The sequence below is a fragment of the Callospermophilus lateralis genome, chromosome 15, assembly GCF_048772815.1.
Source record: "Callospermophilus lateralis isolate mCalLat2 chromosome 15, mCalLat2.hap1, whole genome shotgun sequence".
In the NCBI taxonomy this organism is placed as follows: domain Eukaryota; kingdom Metazoa; phylum Chordata; class Mammalia; order Rodentia; family Sciuridae; genus Callospermophilus; species Callospermophilus lateralis.
The window spans coordinates 84,385,776-84,405,730 of NC_135319.1; the positions used below are offsets into that span (position 1 = coordinate 84,385,776).

General features: G+C 42.2%; 1 protein-coding gene across 1 annotated transcript in view; it reads left to right on the forward strand.

The window, feature by feature from the left end:
- Wdr11 (WD repeat domain 11) overlaps positions 1-13,003 on the forward strand; it is a 53,146-nt gene extending 40,143 nt beyond the window's left edge. Inside the window, exons 18-29 of the mRNA XM_076834672.1 lie at positions 70-184; positions 560-731; positions 3,530-3,638; positions 4,529-4,591; positions 5,880-5,945; positions 6,848-7,025; positions 7,739-7,834; positions 8,218-8,383; positions 9,221-9,318; positions 9,745-9,890; positions 10,758-10,837; positions 12,063-13,003. Coding sequence (XP_076690787.1) covers positions 70-184; positions 560-731; positions 3,530-3,638; positions 4,529-4,591; positions 5,880-5,945; positions 6,848-7,025; positions 7,739-7,834; positions 8,218-8,383; positions 9,221-9,318; positions 9,745-9,890; positions 10,758-10,837; positions 12,063-12,220 — 1,447 coding nt within the window. The 3' untranslated portion in view covers positions 12,221-13,003. The remainder of the gene's footprint in view (positions 1-69; positions 185-559; positions 732-3,529; positions 3,639-4,528; positions 4,592-5,879; positions 5,946-6,847; positions 7,026-7,738; positions 7,835-8,217; positions 8,384-9,220; positions 9,319-9,744; positions 9,891-10,757; positions 10,838-12,062) is intronic.
- Positions 13,004-19,955: the final 6,952 nt, after the last annotated feature.

Sequence of the window (19,955 nt, forward strand, 5' to 3'; positions counted from 1 at the left end):
GTTCCTGGGGATTAGATTTACTCTTCATTGTTTTGGTTTTTTTTTTTTTTTTTTTTGGTTTGTCTTTAGGGGAATACCTACACATCGGAGTTGGGTGAGGAAGATTCGTTTTGCTCCTGGCAAAGGAAACCAAAAATTAATAGCAATGTACAATGATGGTGCTGAAGTGTGGGATACGAAAGAGGTAGGCAGCCCCGTGAGGGTAAAACATAAATGAGGCTACCAGTCACAGGGGCTGGTTTTGTTTTTCCTCTTCTCCTGATTTAGAGAGGAAAGACTGTGTAATAGGTGTGTCAAGCTTCTCCTAACTGATTAGTTTCTTCTTTTAATATTTTACTTGTGCAGTATTTGTTTTAAAGGTGACAGCTTCACAGGTCTTTCATTGCATTTGAGACCTTTAAAAGATAGGCTGCATGTGGAAGATAGGCCAGGAGAGGCTGCTGAGTTCTGCCCTTGCTTGGGGCCTAGCCACACTGCACTGTCTTCCTTGATAGTTTAATCCAGAATAATAAAGGTTTTCTTTTCTGTCTGATAGTGATGACAACATTCACCCTTGCAGGTTCAGATGGTGAGCAGTTTAAGAAGTGGAAGAAATGTGACCTTTCGGATATTGGATGTAGACTGGTGCACATCAGATAAAGTGATCTTGGCGTCTGATGATGGCTGCATCCGAGTCCTAGAGATGTCTATGAAGTCTACATGTTTTAGAATGGATGAACAGGAGTTAACTGGTATGGAATTCTCATGAAAGGATGCTCTGAAACCAGTAGTTTTGCCACAAGCTATTTTCATCTAGAGAGAGAGCTGCTGTTTTTTCATTTCAGTCTCATTTTCCAGAAGTCTTGAGTATGAGAAAATAAATGAACTTTAATCTTGAGAGTTTATGACTGCTGAGATGTGTGCTCATGGTAACTGCAGGTGCCAGTCATTCCCAACTTGGGTTTCCTAAGTGTCCCTTTCTGACCCATTTCTGTGCGGTTTGTTAATAAGATCAAGTATCTCTACATTCCTCATGGCTTACTCAGAATTTAAAAGGACTCATCAGAGGAGATGAATCTAGTGATAAGACTGCTGGCTTCTTAATTGAGAGATTAAAAGTCAGCCTTTGGGCTGGGGATGTGGCTCAAGCGGTAGCGCGCTCGCCTGGCATGCGTGCGGTCCTGGTTCAATCCTCAACACCACATACAAACAAAAATGTTGTGTCCGCCGAGAACTAAAAAATAAACATTAAAAAAAAAAAAGTCAGCTTTTGTCTTAGAAAGTGCAATGTTCATCTTTGGAAGATAATTGTGGAAGGAAATAGTTCCTGTGATCCTACCTGGAGCAGAGCAGGAAGTTTCTGCATTGGGTATTCTCTTAGCATACCTTTGGTACATACTCCAGACTCTATTTTTGTAGAAAAGTGCTTGAGAAACTCATTTAGTCTTTAATAAGTCAACTCTGAGAAGTGTCTGTGCCTTTGCAGAGTCTATATTTGGTACTTTTGGATTAGTAAGGTTTTAAAAACCTGCCCTTTCTCATTATGTTCAAACTAGAGGCACTGCCAAGTTACTGCTGATATTGGTTGGGCTGCCTTTAACTTACCTAATTACTAATGAGGTATTTGTATCTCTTAGCACTTGGTGTTCATAATTCAGTGAGTATTTTGCATTTATTGCAAAATAAATTATTATCTTAATTCAGAGGACAAATTTCAGTGGAGATACTTGAGCTCTATTTGGATTTTATAAAATTTTCCACTAAAAAAAATTACTATGGATCCAAACATGGCTAAAAGTTATTTAATGACTAAATCAGTTTTAATTTAGGTGAGATAAACTGTATTCATTTCCTTCATAATGCTAGCCATTTTTTAAATGCTCAGTAGCCATACATGACTATTGGCTGTTGAATTGGGTAGCACAGTCTGAAGTCTATTGGCAACATAATTGATAGATTTGGGTAATGTAAAGTAATTATGTCTACTCAACATGGAGGGGTCGGACATGAGACTGAGTTGTAAAAAGCCAGTGGTCATTCCCAGTTTTCCAAGGAATCTCTGTACTGCTTTCTATATTGACTACACCAATTTGCAGTCCCACCAGCAGTGTATGAATGTACCTTTTATCCCACATCCTCGCCAACACTTATTGTTGTTTGTCTTCATAATAGCTGCCATTCTGACAGGAGTGAGATAAAATCTTAGAATAGTTTTGATTTGCGTCTCTCTAATTGCTAGAGATGATAAACATTTTTTCATATATTTGTTAATTGATTGTTTATCCTCTTCTGAGAAGTGTCTGTTCAGGTCCTTGGCCCTTTTATTGATTGGGTTATTTGTTTTTTTTGGTGTTTAGTTTTTTGAGTTCTTTATATACCCTAGAGTTTAGTGCTCTATCTGATGTGTAAGGAGTAAAAATTTGCTCCCAAGATGTAGGCTCCCTATTCACCTCACAGACTGTTTCTTTTGCTGAGAAGAAACTTTTTAGTTTGAATCCATCCCATTTATTGATTCTTGATTTTAATTCTTGCTCTATAGGAGTCCTATTAAGGAAGTTGGGGCATAATCCAACATGATGAAGATTGGGCCTACTTTTTCTTTTATTAGACGCAGCGTCTCTGGTTTAATTCCTAGGTCCTTGATCCACTTTGAGTTTTGCACATGTTAAAGATAGGGGTTTAATATCATTTTGTTGCATATGGATTTCCAGTTTTCCCAGCACCATTTGTTGAAGACTCCCTGGAAAACTGGGAATGGAACCACCATTTGACCGAGCTATCCCTCTCCTCAGTCTATACCCAAAGGACTTAAAAACAACATACTACAGGACCCAGCCACATCAATGTTTATAACAGCACAATTCACAATAGCTAAACTGTAGAACCAATCTAGATGCCCTTCAGTAGATGAATGGATAAAAAGAATATGGCATACATACACAATGGAATATTACTCAACAATAAAAGAGAATAAAATCATGGAATTTGCAGATAAATAGGTGGAGTTGAAGAAGATAATACTAAGTGAAGTTAGCCAATCCCAAAAGAACAAATGCTGAATGTTTTCTCTGATATAAGGAGACTGATTCATAGTGGGGTAGGGAGGGAGACCATGGGAGGAATAGACAGCCGAACTCTAGATAGGGCAGAGGAGTAGGAGGGTAATGGAGAGGGCAGGGGGTTAGCAATCATGGTGGAATGTGATGGATAGCCTTATCCAAAGTACATGTATGAAGACAAGAATTGGTGTGAATATACCATATATACAACCAGAGGTATGAAAAATTGTGCTCTATATGTGTAATATGAATTGTAATGCATTCTGTTATCATTTATTAAAAAAAGAAAAGAAAAAAATAAAAAACAAAAAGCCAGTGGCCAAGTAAATATAATTATTTTAATATTTTAAAATCACAACCATTGTTGGTATCTGTTTGGTCATTATACTGAGTCTATGATTCAAGTAGTACCAAAGTTTAATACCTTATTTACTTAAAAAGAATTTTTCTTTCTTTTCTTTTTCTTTTTTTTTTTTTTTTTTTTGGTCTAGAGCCTGTGTGGTGCCCGTATCTCCTTATTCCAAGGGCCTCCCTTGCCCTGAAAGCCTTCTTACTACACCAGCCTTGGAATGGATGGTATTCTTTGGACATTTCTCATGTGTAAGTTTTTTCATTTTTATTTTTCTTTCATAATATACTTGGAGGTTGAAGGACACCCATGAAAATCAGCATGGTATACACTCCAGAGCTCAGAAGGAATGGAGTCTTAAAGTCAATCAAAAAGAAGGCAGAGACACTAAACATCTCCAGTCTGCTTTTTGTGTCTATCTCTGTGGGGCCTTGTGAAAGTGTGGATCAGTGTGAAGCTGGGAATACATAGGTAGCTCTCAGGTGGCTGGATGGTTACCCTGCGGTCTGAATGTGGGCTTGCCATAATGATGAAAAAGTGAGTGCGGAGAGGACCAATGGAGGATGGGGGATTTGAGGCCAAGCCTAATTCTTTTAAAAGTAGTGTCAGTGGGCCCTCAGAGGTATGTTTAGTCTAACATCTATCTACCTAATAGTTAAAAAAAAAAAAGTCACAGGAACTATTATTAATTAAATCTACAAATGTGACTGAACTTCTGCCATATGAAGCAGATAGATTGGCATTGGGTGAGGGGTTTTTTAAAAATATAATGGAATGTGTGTTCTCAAGAACTATCTACTTAGGGAAACAAATGGCCACTCTGTAAGGCAGAAAGAGCAAATTTCTTATAGTTCTTCATTAAAATGAATTTTTTTTTAACCTGAAAATTTTTAGAGCCGGCTGATAAATTTTCCAAGAGACTCTCTTTATGCATTTCTATAACTCAGTAAGATAAAAACAGATATTAAAGATGATTTATGGGTCCTGTGTACATTGTTGCTATGTTAATTTATAGCTAGGTTTTTAACTAGGCTCTACAAAGAGGTTTTTTTCCTATATTAAAACAACTTTTTGTCTGGTAAAGAAAAAAGTGGTTGTAAGTGGAGAGAAAATGAACTTACTCAAAATCTTTTCTGTATAGTGATTATCCAGAAAATGAAGAAATAAAGACTCTCCTTCAAGAACAGTTGAATTCATTGTCTAAGTAAGTGTTGTGAGTTTTATTAGAAGACAAAAAATATGAGAAAGAAAAACAAATTTGTTGGGGCTTTTTAAAATTTAAATAATTTGTGTTTTTAAAAATGGCCCAAGAAGAGACCATTCTTGTTTTGTAAGAGAAGGACCTGTTTAATAATTACAGGGACAGAGCATTTGTTTTCACCAAGTTCTCAACTACCAGACTGCTCTGGCCTCAGCTCAGGGCAGGTCTAGGATCTGTGTTTAACATCCTTATGTTTCGCCACCCTCTACCACAAACCCCTGTGAAGCCCTGTGCTAGAAGATGCACACAGGTGACTCTTAAGAGTATCTGGTACTATGTGTGCATAGGTCTGGCTGAGAAATTAATATGTTCCCAGAGCCAAGAGTATGTACTGGGAATAATAGTGCAAAGGAAATAAAAAACTGTGGGTCCACATGGAGTTCTTGGTAAAGTGTAAAATATTTTTGCAAACTACATTGCCACATGTAATTATAATATTTAACAAATTAAGGATGCTAGAATGTTCTGTTGATGGAAAATTCAAAATAATTATTTTATTGTTTTTTGTATCCAAAAATTAAATAAGTGGGAAACTGTAAAGAATATCTTCCCTCTGACTTATGAATATTCCAAATTTATCTATTTAGAAACATAAATTCATAGAAATACTAGCTGTTTTTTTCTTAAATATTTTACTTTTAGAATAGTTTCAAAATAAATTCTGAATGCCGTCTTCTCTAAAGTATGTACTCTTCCTCATGATTAGCAAAATAATTTAATTAATGAAAATCTGATTCCAGTTGCTGGCAACTGTTCATAGTTTCTGAAACTCCCATGGACTTGTTGCATGCCTTCAGGGCTGAGCTGGAGCACCATCTCCTGCTGGGGGATAGATGCTGGTGCTCCAGGCCTAGGTCCTCTCAGCCCCCTCACCTTTTGTAATCTCGGTATTGAGGCAAAGTGACTTTGCTTTCATAAGTTCTAAATACATCCATTGGGTGGAATTTTTACATCTCAAGAACTTATTGCCTGTAATCCTAGTGACTTGGGAGGCAGAGGCAGGAGGATCATGAGTTCAAAGCCAGCCTCAGCAAAAGTGCTAAGCAACTCAGTGAGACCCTGTCTCTAAATAAAATATAATATAGGGCTGGGGATGTAGCTCAGTGGTCGAGAGTCCCTGAGTTCAATCCCTGGTACCGGCCCCCCAACCCAAAAAAGTGTATTGATTTATCTGGTTTCATTTTTTGTAATTCAAAATTTTTGCTTTACCTCTCTGGATTCCTACCTACAGTGACATAAAGAAACTCTTGCTTGATCCAGAATTCACTCTCCTGCAGAGGTGCCTCCTTGTTTCAAGGTAATACTCTGAAGTATTCTGCGTAAGAGAGAGAGAATTTCAGATTAACTCATTTAACTTTATCTTAGCTTATGTAAAAGCTACAGCCAAATTCTCATATTTTAGAAAAATATGTGAGTTCTGCCTCTGGATTTGACTGTTAATTTTAAGAACAGTAGTAGTACAAATATGGGGAAAATCAAATTACATTTAAACATGAGATCTAGGCCCTTCTAAATTGAAATGACTTTTTCCTATACACAGCTTTAAAATATGTGTTTTAAAATATCAGATACAGGCTGGATGAGATGGCTCAAGCCTACAGTCCCAGCCATTTGGGAGGCTGAAGCAGGAGGAATGCAAGTTTAAGACCAGCCTCAGCAACTTAGTAAGATCTCAAAAAAATAAAAAGCACTGGGAATGTAGCTCAGTGGTAAAGCACTCCTAGGTTCAGTCCCCAGTACCAAAATAATAATAAAATATCAGGTACAAACATAATGTGTTTAAATATACCAATAAATTGTGTTCAGAAGCACTAGCTTGTACTTTATCACTTTAGAGATGTCACTTACAAAAGAAAAAAGAAAAAAAAGACCTTTCCCTCCATGCTCCACAGAGTAAATATATAGCCAGCTGTCCCAGAGAAACAACTTCCCACTGTAGTCCACATTGTCTGCTAATGGCAAACCAGATGGACAGTGGTCTGCACATAGAACAGAGAGATGTTGGGGTCCACAGGTGCCCTGTGCAGTCAGGCCCCTGTATTTTCTTGGAAACCCAGTAGCAGAGCTGGAGAACTTGATACGTCATCCCTGTCCCCTTCCTAGGCTCTACTGCAGTGTCCTGATGGACTTGGAAATGATAGCGTTTGCAGGCCCAGGCTTGCTGTGTGAGCCATAACTAACCTTGGTTTCACTCCTCAGGCTTTATGGTGACGAATCAGAGCTGCACTTTTGGACAGTGGCAGCCCACTACTTGCACAGCCTGTCCCAGGCCAAGTCAGGGAGTACAGTGGTGACCAAGGAAGCCATTCCTCGGGACAAATTGAGCAACCCACTGGATATATGCTATGATATCCTTTGTGAAAATGCCTATTTTCAGGTATTATACTTTTTAAAAAAGTATTTAACCTATTTATTTAAATATTTAAAGCTTTTATCTTGATTATTTGTTTCTTTCTAAATATCTCGGAAAACTTTAAAACTAAGTTAAATCTCTCTCCTATAGAGAGATGGCCTTAATTTTTCAGCTCTGACAAACTCTCATGTGTCTCTGAAAAAAAAAAAAAGACAAAAAAACTAAGTTAAAGTCCATATCATCGAAATAAGTCCTTTGGCATAATCAGGACTTGCAAAGCTTACAAACACTGAGTTTTTAATAAACATTAAAATTTTACTATCAATGTTAATTTTTTTATTTGTCTGAAATATTTCAACTTAGAAGATTCATTTCCCTACAAGTAACAAGTCATTTATTCATAGTTTAACTTTACTATTCAAAATGTATAAAGATAGCTTCATAATTTTGTTGCCTTCCATCAGAATACTTCAGTACATGCAGGGTTTTTTCATCCAGTTCTATTCAAGTGCCAGTGGCTGTAAGCAGCAGACATGCATACAAAGGATAGTACATTTCGACATTTTTGCTTTCCAAATTCTTACTAAATTGTTGAATTTTGATAAAGTTAATTATCTAGCAATCTCACCAGTTAAACTGACTTTTCTTAAAATAATCTTTTCAAGTACAGTAAAATTGAAATAACTCTAAAGTTTTTTATAATCCATCTCAACTTTTTTGTTTTTCTCGTACTTTAGAAATTTCAACTAGAAAGGGTTAATCTACAGGAAGTAAAGCGGTCAACTTATGATCACACCAGGAAATGTACAGACCAGCTACTGCTCCTGGGTCAAGTATGTCAGTTTTTATAACTCTTTTCATGCTTCATGAATTTTCTAATTGATTAGTATTTCAGACTGTCGTGTGTGTGTGTGTGTGTGTGTGTGTGTCCCCCTTTCCCAATAAATTTTGGCTTTCTTTAAAAATAAAACAAGTAGCATTGTGAGAAAGCACAAATGTGGTTAGGCAGCTTGTGCTTTGGCTTCCTTGATTGAGGGTGAAGCCCAACTCCAATGCATTGTTTGTCGTTTCTGCATCGACCAGATGCAGAAACTGGAGGAAGATATTCTTAATTATATCTGGAGGAAGATGTTCTTATTTATGGAGGAAGATATTCTTAATTATATCTGGAGGAAGATATTCTTAATTATAATTAGAAAACTGTTTCTCTTATTAGACAGATAGAGCGGTACAGTTGCTTTTGGAAACAAGTGCAGATAACCAGCATTATTATTGTGACTCACTGAAAGCCTGTTTGGTCACCACTGTCACCTCATCAGGTCCCTCTCAGAGCACCATTAAGCTGGTGGCAACCAACATGATTGCCAATGGCAAGTTGGCAGGTAAGGTACACTTTGTGGTGGCATCTGTCAGTGCTCAGGAAGGTCAGACCCATGCTCAGCTAAGTGCTTTGTTACTGAGGACATCTTTCCTGTGTATGCTGAAGGAAAGAAGTTATTGCTAGCTATTTGTCAGGTGGCTGTAATTTATTCATCTAAGCCAGAACTTGTTTTCAGAGTGAAAGGGGCACTATTAATAATTGTAAAAACAAGAGATATAAGCCAGACAATCCCAGACACACTAAATCTAGTGTGTGTGATCAAGCTTATTAGTGAGATGGGCTTTACCTGTTTATTCTCTGGGAAATATTTGTGTTTATTACTCTGGTTACTTGAGTAGTAACCTTGTAGAACTCTATTAAAATTTAAGTCAAGAATGTCTCCATTAGTTCCAGGTGGAGTACCCCTTTTCCAAAATGCTTGAGACCAGAAATATTTCAGATTTTCTATTTTTTTTCAAATTTGCAATTTTTGTGTAGAAATAATGAGATGTCTTAGGAATGGGACTCAAGTCTAAATAGAAAATTCATTTATGTTTCCTATATAGCTTATACACATAACCTGAAGGCCATGTGTATAAGCTATATAATTTTTTTGATAATTTTATGCATTAAACAAAGTTTCATGGTATGGAATTTTCCATGTGTGACATTATGTCAGTGCACAAAAAGGTTCCTATTTTGGAGCATTTTGGATTTTAGATTTTCAGATTTGTATCCTCAGCCTATGTAAGATGCTCAAGACTAGATGGAAGCAGATGGCAGCTGATTTTACTCTTTAATGATGTGTCCAGAAGGTTGCTATTGTGTCTCCTGAGAGGGTTGCTCTTCTGTCTTCTAGAGGGCGTTCAGTTGCTCTGCCTGATAGACAAAGCTGCGGATGCCTGCCGCTACCTGCAGACGTATGGCGAGTGGAATAGGGCAGCGTGGCTTGCAAAGGTAGGTGATTCCAGAGGAGCATTTGAAGTAGAAAGCTCTGTCTTCACCTCTCACTCATGATTTGGAAGCGTTTTCTGCCTGCAAACTTGCTTTATAAATATTTTTCTTAAAATTCTTATCCTCCCTCTGTTTTTTGTAAGTTGCATCTCTTCTTATTAATAGAGCTTGTATTGGTAACAAATAAGTGAAAGAAACTGACTCTTCTCTCTGCTAGAGTCTGACCTAGCCTGCAGTCCAGGGGTACTGACAGGCCCCTTGGTCCCACAGGTGCAGGTCACTGTCACTGGCTGCCATTTGTAGTAAGCAGCCACTTTGCATTGTTTTGGTAAAGCAAAGGCTAGCGTTTACTTCTTAGGAACAGATCTCGCTTTGATGTAATTATTTTAATGTAGGATATTTCTGTTTCTAATGTGGGCATCTTTCCAGGTCCGTTTGAATTCTGAGGAATGTGCTGATGTTCTGAAGCGGTGGGTGGACCACCTTTGCTCCCCACAAGTCAATCAGAAGTCAAAGGCCCTCCTGGTCCTGCTCTCTCTGGGCTGCTTTTCCAGTGTGGCGGAGACACTTCACAGGTACATCTCGAGTGCCCCTGGCTCTCTGGACTGCCCTGATTGGTCAGTCACACTTCCTTGAGGCTCTGGTGGATGGATATAGTAGTGAAAGAAGTATCCAGTTTAGGTTTATTTTTTTAAAAACCTGAAGGGAATTGAACCATCTGTATTCATAATTCATTTGGTCTAGAAACTATGATATTTTACTACCAATATATTAGCCAACCCTAACAGGCACTTATTTAAAATGAATATATCCTTCTGCCAGATGGGCACAGTGGCACAAGCCTGTAATCCCAGCCATTCGGTAGGATGAGGCAAGAGAATCACAAGTTCAGGGTCAGCCTGTTAACTTACAAGACCTTGTGTCAAATAAAATAAAAAGACCTGGGAATATAGCTCAGTGAAAGAGTGCTTGTTTAGTATGTTAAAAAAAAATGAATATAAAGAAATCTTGAGAGAATCAGGAAGGATTCCTCTTTAAGCTGAACAGCTGAAGGGAAGCCCATAGAGTGGTAAAAAGGGGTTACAGCAAGGTGTCCCTTCTGACCTTTTCAAGGAAGGGAACCCATTGCTTCTGATGGAACGTTTACTTATTGAAAACTAAAGGAGGCGAATATGACAAAAGATTATTTGTTCAGTCCATACAGTGAGGACATAGTCTTTTGTCATGCCTTGGTAGATTTCTGTGATTTAAAGTGTTTGGCAAAGTTCATAAGCATTTGAAGCAAAGCTTGGGTTAAGGACTTGTGTATTCTCTCTTCTTCCCTTTTTGAACTGGGCCTGGGTGCTGGGAACGTGTGTACAAACCTTCATATAGAAACATACCCCTAGGTGGTTCTGCCTCTAGGCCGCAGAGGCTCACGCCTGTTCTGTTGTATTGGACAGCATGCGGTACTTCGACAGAGCCGCGTTGTTCGTGGAAGCGTGTCTCGAGTATGGTGCGTTGGAAATCAGTGAGGACACAGATATCCTTTATGAGGGTGTTGGTGCTGAGGGGGAAGAAGTGACATGAGTGGGGCTTGGAATTTCTCTGGTCAAACTGCCTGGGCAGAAATGATATTATATTGAAAAAGATCCATGTCTTGACTCAAAAGCCAGGTGAGAGAGATGGGAGGAGGAAGAATTGGAGCGAGGGTCACTGTACCACTGGCTTTGGCCCTGGCTCGATGGAGGGGACACTGAGAGGACTGCACAGGAGGAGCCCAATTCCATAATGTTTGTATTTCAAAGGAAGTCGAAGAAATAATTTAAGAAAGGCATAAGGACCTGGTACTATAAAATAGTATTCTTAAATAAATTTTGTGTATTTATCTGGAAAGTATATACTGAAAAATAAAAAAGAAAGATTCCCACTGCACCCATGATGACAGTCTGATATGGAACAAGACAGAACACTTCAGAGAAATGTGTCTCAAAGGCAGGCCATGTGGGCCACCCACAATCAAGAACATAATATTTCTTCTAGATGTCTCTTGAGTCACATATTTTTCTTTGAACAGAATAGGCTTAAGGATACAGCTTCCAATTCCTTGTGTTTGCATGGCCCTACTTTTCTCAATGCACTTTTACTTGAATTTTTACATTTGGCCTTATTTCCATATGTCAGGTATTTAGTTCTGTGCACATATATTTTTTTAAACTAAACCAAAATTTTTGAAAACTAAAAACTAAAGCAAAAGCTTACTCAAGGACATGTAGCTTGTTACTGGTGAAATTGACTTTGGTTCAAAATACTGGTTTAAGATATCAAAACTCAGCATACCAGTGCTGTCTAAAAGTCCAGCACCATGATCTGTAGAGGCTGGGAAAGTGAATATACGCCCCATGCCCACCCCCCAAGCTGCCGGCCTCTCAGACTTTAACACAGAGCAGGGGTGTCTGGGAGGTTCTCTTCTCTCATCTTTCTTTTTCTAGTTTTCACTTGGGTGTAGGTGGTGGGAGACTCTGGAAAGATGTTGCTTGATCCTCAGGAAGGAGAAGCGTCCACTCAGCTGGCACAGAGTGCAGTGATGTTACAGATTGAGACATCACCTCTCCCTGCACAGAGCTGCCTGCACTCATGCTGTGCTGCCCACCCACCATGGGTGTCAGGTCCCCCTAGGGTAGGGCTGGCCCTTCTCCTGCCCCTGGGATCCTGTGTGGAACATCAGTCCCACTCTTTCTGCTCTTCTTTCCTTAACTGTGGTTTACAGAAACTCACTACTGCTATATATGCAGATTATGCTCGAAGCTTGAAGAACCTTGGATTTAAACAGGGTGCACTTCTTTTTGCTTCAAAAGCTGGAGCAGCTGGCAAAGATTTATTGAGTGAGCTTGAATCCCCCAAGGAGGAACTAATCGAGGAGTGACAGGTTATGTGCCAGGGAAGCTGAGGGTGGAAGTAGGCTGGGAGGAGAGCTGACCAGGCTATGGCCACGGTCATGGCTGAAGCCCAGGCCAGTGAGGAAGGCAGGCCCCTGTGAGCTCTCCCACCGTGTAAGGTCGTGTATGCGCAGAAGTCTGTGGGCTGTCATATTAAGAACAAGTTCTCTATACTATACTGAGCTTCAAAAAATGTGAACACTTCAGAGTTTGAAGGTGTGTATCATTTTCTACTTCTGGATAGAGAGCTTTAAGATTCCTGGAAATACTTTTAATTTTGTTTTAAACTTAAAATTCAAAAGACTGAATCACTTTTCTCATTTACTGAAATATAAAGATGTTTAAAAAATTAGTAAAGATGTTTGTAAGACTGAGTCTCGAATATGAGCTGTGCCTGTGTTTATACACAATCATTCCAGATGAAAACAGGGCAGAGGTATTTAAAGATAGCTTACCAAAGCATTTTTTTTTTTCTTACCTTGAAAATAGAGTTGATTCTTTGGTTTAGGCAGTTGCTGACATTTGTAATTTTAGGCTCATATTCTCCTGGGGAGGTTTTAAACTTTATGTTTAGTTTCAGTATGTGGGGTCTTTGATATTTTGAATTTTAACCTCTTCTATGATACATTACAGTAACCTTATTTTTTACATCTCTCTTTGTACTTTAATTTTCTGTGTATGTGTTCTTCTAATGGCTGAAATATATAAGTTGTAACAATTATAAATTATTGCTGAGAATTTAAATGTCTGTAACTTACAATAATGATAAATAAAAAGGACATTCCACTCAGGGCTTGTGTTTTTCGAGTTTTTTTGTTTTTATTTTGAGACGGAGTCTCACTAAGTTGCCCAGGCAGGCTGGTCTTGAACTCAATGATTCTCCTGCCTCAACCTCGCCAGTAGCTGGGATTATGGACGTGTGCCAGGCCCTTATGTTCTCTGAATGGTGTGTGAAGCCTGGTGCTGTGCTGGCTGCTCAGGAGTTGTCCAGCTGCCCAGCCTCCAGGGTCAGCATTGAGAGGACTGATACCCATACCTGGGCACGTCTGCCTCTGAGTTCCTGGTGGGAACCCACTGGCATTTCCATCTTTCCCCTCCTGGACCTTCCGGGTGGCACATGGCCTCACCCACCAGGATGTATGATTTTTAGATAGGATCGTAGCTTCTCTCTACCCTTGGGAATCAACCACTCTGACCCCCAGTGGTAGGAGACAGCTGCATGGAGAGGAAGGCCTGCCCAGGAGTCCTTGCTCCCAGACAGTGCTTCAGCTAAAGCACTCGGGACTCACTCCTTGGTCCTATACCTGGCTTCCTCCACTGTTCTTTCTTTGCCTAAGCAGGTTACATTAGAATTTCTAAAGATTGTGGGCAAGCACAGCTCTCTTCATATTGTGTATTATTTAAGGTGATTGTTCGGATATATTTTATTATTCAACCATTGTCTCAGCTCATGCTGCTGAAGCGAGACCACAGACTGGGTGGCTTAAACAACAGACCTTTATTTCTCACAATTTTGGAGACTGGAAGTTCAAGATCAAGGAAGGTGCCAGCAGACTCAGTTGTCCTCACTTGGCCTTCCCTTTTTGCATGCACATGAAGAAAGCAATATCTCTTCACCTTCCCTTTCTTGTAAGAGCACTAATCCCAGCTGCCCAGTGAACCTTCAGCTCCTAATCTAAACCTGATCACTTCTCATACCTTCACTTTGAAGAGTGGATCCAGGCATTCAGCCCATAACCACCAACCAACTGAAGAATCAGAATGTGAACTTAGTAAGCAGAGAGGAAAAGGAAGGTGTTTTAGTCCTGAGCAGTATATTTTGAAAATTAAATAGTCTTCAGATTGAGGCCAACAGATAAGCAGCAAAGTGTTACCTGACTATAGAAACAAAGAAGTGGGACAAAGCCCTGCTAGCAGCTGGTTCCCAGTGGGGAGACAAGGCCAGGATCCTGCATCTGTGCTACAGTGCCAGTTAGTGTAGCTGTCAGCGCTCTTGACAAGATAGACCAAGTGTGTATTCAGGTGCAATTGAAAGTCACCTTCCAACTGAACTCAGGAGTGCTGTCTGGTGAGCTTGTGGTCACCAAGCTGAAACTGCTATACCTATCTCTCTGAAGCTTAATCTGAGTCATTTTTCACATGCAGCCTTTCTGAGTATTGGTTTATCTTCATGAACCATCTTTAAGAACACTGTCTTACAGAGGATGCATCAGCAGATGGCCTCAGACAGCAGCTGGAGAGGGGAATGAGAGGAAGAATGGCTTCAGGGAGCCCCCCACATTCCATTCGAGTCTTGCCTGATGGGGCCTGAGCAACAGTCGGCAACTTCTGTGACAGGAAGTCCCGTGCTAGGCACTCCTCCCTCCTGTCTGATCTTGGAGCCATTTCCTTCCCTTCTCTGCTGCCTTTTCCCTGCTCTGTTGCTCAAGGGCTGTTCTACCAAAGGCAACTTACCTCTTCAGTCTTGGAGGCCTTCTCCTGGCTTTGGAAGTGGTTGCAGGACATTTTGTTCTTTTTAAAATGGTCAGCAAAGTGTCATCCATGTAAACCTTGTGTCCTTCTCACACTACCTAATTAGAAAGTCTCTCCATGACAGACGCTGATCAGAAAACTCTCTGCTGCTTATTTCCTGGAGAATTCATTTAGCATGAGGACACGGCTACATTTCAGTGAATCCTGATATCTTCATTTTCAGCAACAGTACATGACTGAAGAACAGCATTAAGGTACAAACTTGTGGAGAATTCTGCCAGGCAGGAAAGGCAGACAGTTGAGAATGTTTTAACCAATGGGGCTATTTCTCAGACCTGACTCAAAACACCTGGTGAATGAAAACTCTTTTCAATTAAAATGTAAAGGCATTTTTAATGGATTCTACTTTACACAAAGAAGAGAGAGCCCACCTCTCTTCTGCTCAGATTTTGAGTGACTCAGCCTATCAGGCAAGACCCTGCAGACTATTTCAGGCATTTCTATTTGCTATTGGGCTTGCCTGCCTAAAAATCCAAAAAATACCACCCTTACTTTGTATTTTCAAGGTCACTGAGAAACATGCATAAAATACAATTGACCTTCCTAAATACAAGAGAAAAAAGGATTCCTTTCCATGGGCCACGTGGCTCCCAGTTTTCCCATCCTCTACATTTAAAGTTAGCAAAGCCAAAAGTTGTTAAGGAAGAAGGCTGGTTTCTGCTTTAGAAAGACCGGATTTGATGAAGTTGAGAATTTGAGATGAGATAAAAAGAACATTTCTCAGTCATTTCCCTAAAAATGTAGCCCTCAGGATTGACCTTCTCCCTCCAGTGACAGCATTTTATAAAATGAAGCAAGACTGCTGGCTTGGGGCCAGGAAGAGGGCTGCAGGGGACGTCTGCCGCTGTGGGTGCCCCAGCACATGATGTGCACTCACAGCCCCACTCCCACTCCTGCCTGTTTATGTAAATAAAATTTTCCTGGAACATACCCAGGCCCACCTGTTCATTGTCTATGACTATTTTCAACAAGAGTTAAGTACTTGGCGACAGAGATCAGGTGACCTAAAAAGCTAACATGGGAGTCCTGTGGGATCCTGTTCTCCTGCCTGTTTATGAATCTTTCCCTTTGGACAATTCTAAGGTAAAAGCCATCAGTGAATGGCAGTTAGGTTCAACTCCTAGAGCTGTTTCATTATCAAAACTCGTTTAAGCAAATTTCAGTTTTATTCCAACACCCCCAAACCTGTTCTGCTATGAGACCCTCACTTAATTCCAATCTTATTCTGCCATCATTTGTAGCCAAAACACTTCAGGCAAGCTAGAATACGAAAAATCATCATGCTCTCAACCAGTGGCATGCATTACTATTGCAGAAAAGAATCTAATAGATGTCTTACTTGGGAAAAGAATCCTGGGTCAGGGAATCCTCTACTCCTGGTGACTAAGACCTCAAACAATCTCACAGAGCTGAACCAGGAAATGGAACAAAATAATCAGGAGTGAAGAATGGAAAGTTTGCAATATAAGAAAATGGAAGAAGTTCAAGAAGGAAATTGGCAAACCATAAGTTTGCAGAGAAATGTTGTGGGAGGGAAGCCTAAGAAATTATTTCTTAAGAATGATTGGGGGTAATAACTTGGACGGTTTTCCTAAAAGCTACCTGTCCAACAACATAATTCCTTCCTACAGATTTTTGCTTCCCAGTGTTTTACAGGAATGTCTGTCAATCATAAATATAAAAATTGAGTGTCAGCCCCTTGCTTCTCTGATCTTTGCCGAGTGTAGACCAAGGAAAATATACTTTCCCTATTAGGCAATGAGAACACTGCCTGGAGGACAGGATCCCACAGGACTCCCATGTTAGCTCATTCAAATGCTGCTGCGCTGCTCTGCTTGCTGCTTGGGGTCTGAGCTTTGGGAATGACAGTGGCTCATCTCTCAGCACCTATTGGAGCCACTCTAGCTAACATTGTCACTACATATTGGTTTTTGCTTTTTGCCTCTAGCAAATCCACTTGGAGGATTCTAAACACCCTTGCCAGAGATGGGGAGCAAGGGGGAAAGGAGTGGATCTTGGGACCGCCTCCAGGCACTCTAGCTGTTTGACTGTGGGCAACTGTTAACTGAGCTTCATTTATAGTTGAGAGACAGATACCTGCAAGATCCTCTCTCATCCTTGGCAGTTTTTCAGGGACATGTGCTTCTCCTGGGAAGGGGGATGAGATCTCATTGTTCCCTTTCATTCAGGACAGGGGTTCTTGCTGAAGTATCCAGAGATGAGCAGGAGCAGGGAATGGAATGAGTGGAAGTGGGAAGGAAAGAGAAGAAAGAAGCACAGATTGATTCCTGCAGCCTCTGAAACGCTCCCTCTGGGACTGATTTCTGAAAGCATGTTTTTGAACAGAAAGAAATCTGGATGCAGGTGGGTCACCATCTCACCCCCACTCCCTGTCCTGGGGATAAACGCAGGCCTGCCCTACCGCTGAGCTACATCCACAGACCTTTTAAATTTTTAGTTCAAGACAGGTTCTCCCTAAGTTGCTTAGCTTCTTGCAAAGTTGATGAGGTCACCTTGAACTTAATGATCCTCCTGCCTCAGCCTCCTGAGTCACTGGGGTTTACAGGTGTGTGCCATGATGCTTGGCAAGGACAGCACTGTCTGTGTCCTTGAGGCATCTCCAGAAACTGGCTCTGTCCACTTTCAGCACTTCTTTTCCTGAAAATCCCACTGTTAAAGGTCCCTTCCAATCCCTATTCCCATTCTTAGGGACCACCAAACTCAAAAGTATTTATTGAGCCCCCCACATCTTCTTCAAAGGACCCCTTACCCTGTGGGTGGTACTCAGAGGCAGAGATGAGCAAGATGGTCAGGGATGTGCAGTGCACCTGGCTTGGAGGAGATGGGAAAAGAGCACCAAAAGTAGCAAATAGGTGGTGGGAGAAGACTCAGCCACAGGTAAGAGGGAGGCGGGAGGGGAAGGCTGCGGTGGCAGAGGACAAGCTTCCAGGCAGAATGGACTAAATGGCAAGTGGAGCAAGTGAGAGTGCTGCTTTGGGGCCAGTGTGATCTCAGCAGGCTCTGGCCAAGGAGAGCTTGGAGATGCTGCAAGGAGGCTGGGGATGGGGCCTTCCACCCCAAGTGCTGTTGTGAGGGTCCCTCTGTGATTGCTTGGGACTTCTCCAGGGTAGGCAGGTTCTGAAGGACAGCAAGAGCCATGTGCTCAGCCTTGGTGTCTTGAGGACACGGCACCAGCTAGCTGCACAGGCCACATCTGTCCCCAGAGTGATCGAAGGTATACACCTCCCTTAGCCTAAGGCTGGCATGGAAGAGTCACGTGCTGTCACGATGGGAGGCAAGGCTTCCTGAAGGAGTTGTAACTAAATCCTAAAGCCTGGAATTTATTGGATGGAAGAGAAGGGAAGGGCCCTCCAGCTGAGGACCTGCCAGGCAGGGCACAGGCAGGAGCATGCATGAGCTGTTGGGACCCCGTCTTCTCCTCCTCCTGTCTCCTCCTGCTCTGTGTACTTCCTGGAGACAGGAGCAGCAGGGTTCAGCCTCAACTTTCCCAGGCCTTAGAGGGAGAGTGATAGGTAAAGCCGGGCATGTCCTGCGCTTCCCTCCCCGCTGCCTTCCCACTGATCCCCAAGGGCTATTGGGGTTGGGAGGAAACAGAGGAGAAGGGAAGTTCACCTCTGATCAAGGATGCACGAAGCTCAGCCTCTCAGCAGTGGATACAGGCATCGATCGATGGTTCAAGACAGCAAAACCAGGATGGTCTCCATCATAGAGTCACCACGCAGCAAGAGGAAGAAGGAGCAGGTTGACTTACTGCAGGCTTTGAGGGGAGGCTTGGAACGAGCATGGCCATGAAAGGTGAGCAGAATTAGGACCCTCAGGGCTGAGTGTGAGACAGTCAGACAGACACTCCACAGCAAGAGGCACGCCCTGGACATGTAAAAATGACCCCAGAGCCTACAGCCAGTAGCTGGCTCCCTTTCTCAGCACTGTCGGAACCAGTCCTCTGGGTGGGCGGGCCTGTTGCTTGGAAGCCCGCAGAGCCCTGCAGGGCCCAGGCCTGCATGCATTGCACTGTGCAGGCCAGGGGACTGGGCAAGGCCTAGTTAGCTGTTCCAGGTAACAAAAAGTTGTCCTCAGAGCAGTATGACTGGACAAGGTGGCAGAGACAGATGAGACCCCAAGGAAAGGAAAGGAGCTGCCAGCCCTGCTTATGCTGAGCTGCAGACCACCACTGACCCCTCTCCAGCCCTGGAGAGGGAAGCACAGGCCTGGGGGGCAAGGTCTTGGCCCACGCTGCTCACCCTGCGCAGCTAGCTGTGCTGTCTGGTCCTAACACCAGGGGTGCCTTTTTCCCTGATCTCCTATCACATGTTGCCCTGGCCACACCTCTGATGTGACTCCCACTATGCTTGGAATAAAATCCCTTACCATGGTTTGTCGGCAGCGGGGCCGTTCAGGATCTTGCCCCTTGCTTCCTGTCTCTGTCCACATCTCCTGTGGCTTCCTCCTGTCCTCAGATCCCAGAAGGTTGTAGCACATAGAAGGCACTCGATAAATATGTCATACATGTATATTAGATAAATGGATGCAAGTTAAGGGAGGTTGGGCCTGGTGGAGGGCAAGGACAGGGGCCTGCTAGAGAGGTGTACCTGCTGGGGCTGGCAGCCAGCATAGGCCTGCCTGCTCACACGTGGCTCTGTCAGCCATGATCTGTTTCCTCTGGTCTGAGGGTTTGTCTAACTGGGGCGGGAGATGGAGAGGAGCTGATACTGCTCCAGGGATAAGTAGGATTTGGAAACGGACAAAGCTTTCAAGAGGCTCCAGCACATTCTAGAAGACCTGTTCACCCCACCTGCCCTCTCCAGTGATGATATGGAGGCCTCTTAGGAGAAGACGCACACATAATGGTGGTTTCTATCAGGAATGCCTCTGGCTGCAATATGTCTTCCCCTTCTGACCCCACAAACTGTCCATACAACAATGACAGCCCCCACATGCTTGATGTGATTGGCTGTTTGGGAAAAGCCAGAGAGGAGGCTGAATTTTGAGTCAAAATGGAGACAGCCTCAGCCCACATGATGAGGGATGAGCTATATGCATTTTGGCCCCAAGAAAGGGACTGCTTGGGCCACAAGAGTGGCCCAGGGAGGGCCCAGCTTACAGAGGCTTAGAGGAGGGGCCTCAGGAGGGACAGCCCAAGGACTCACCCTGGGCCTTCTCCCTGACTGC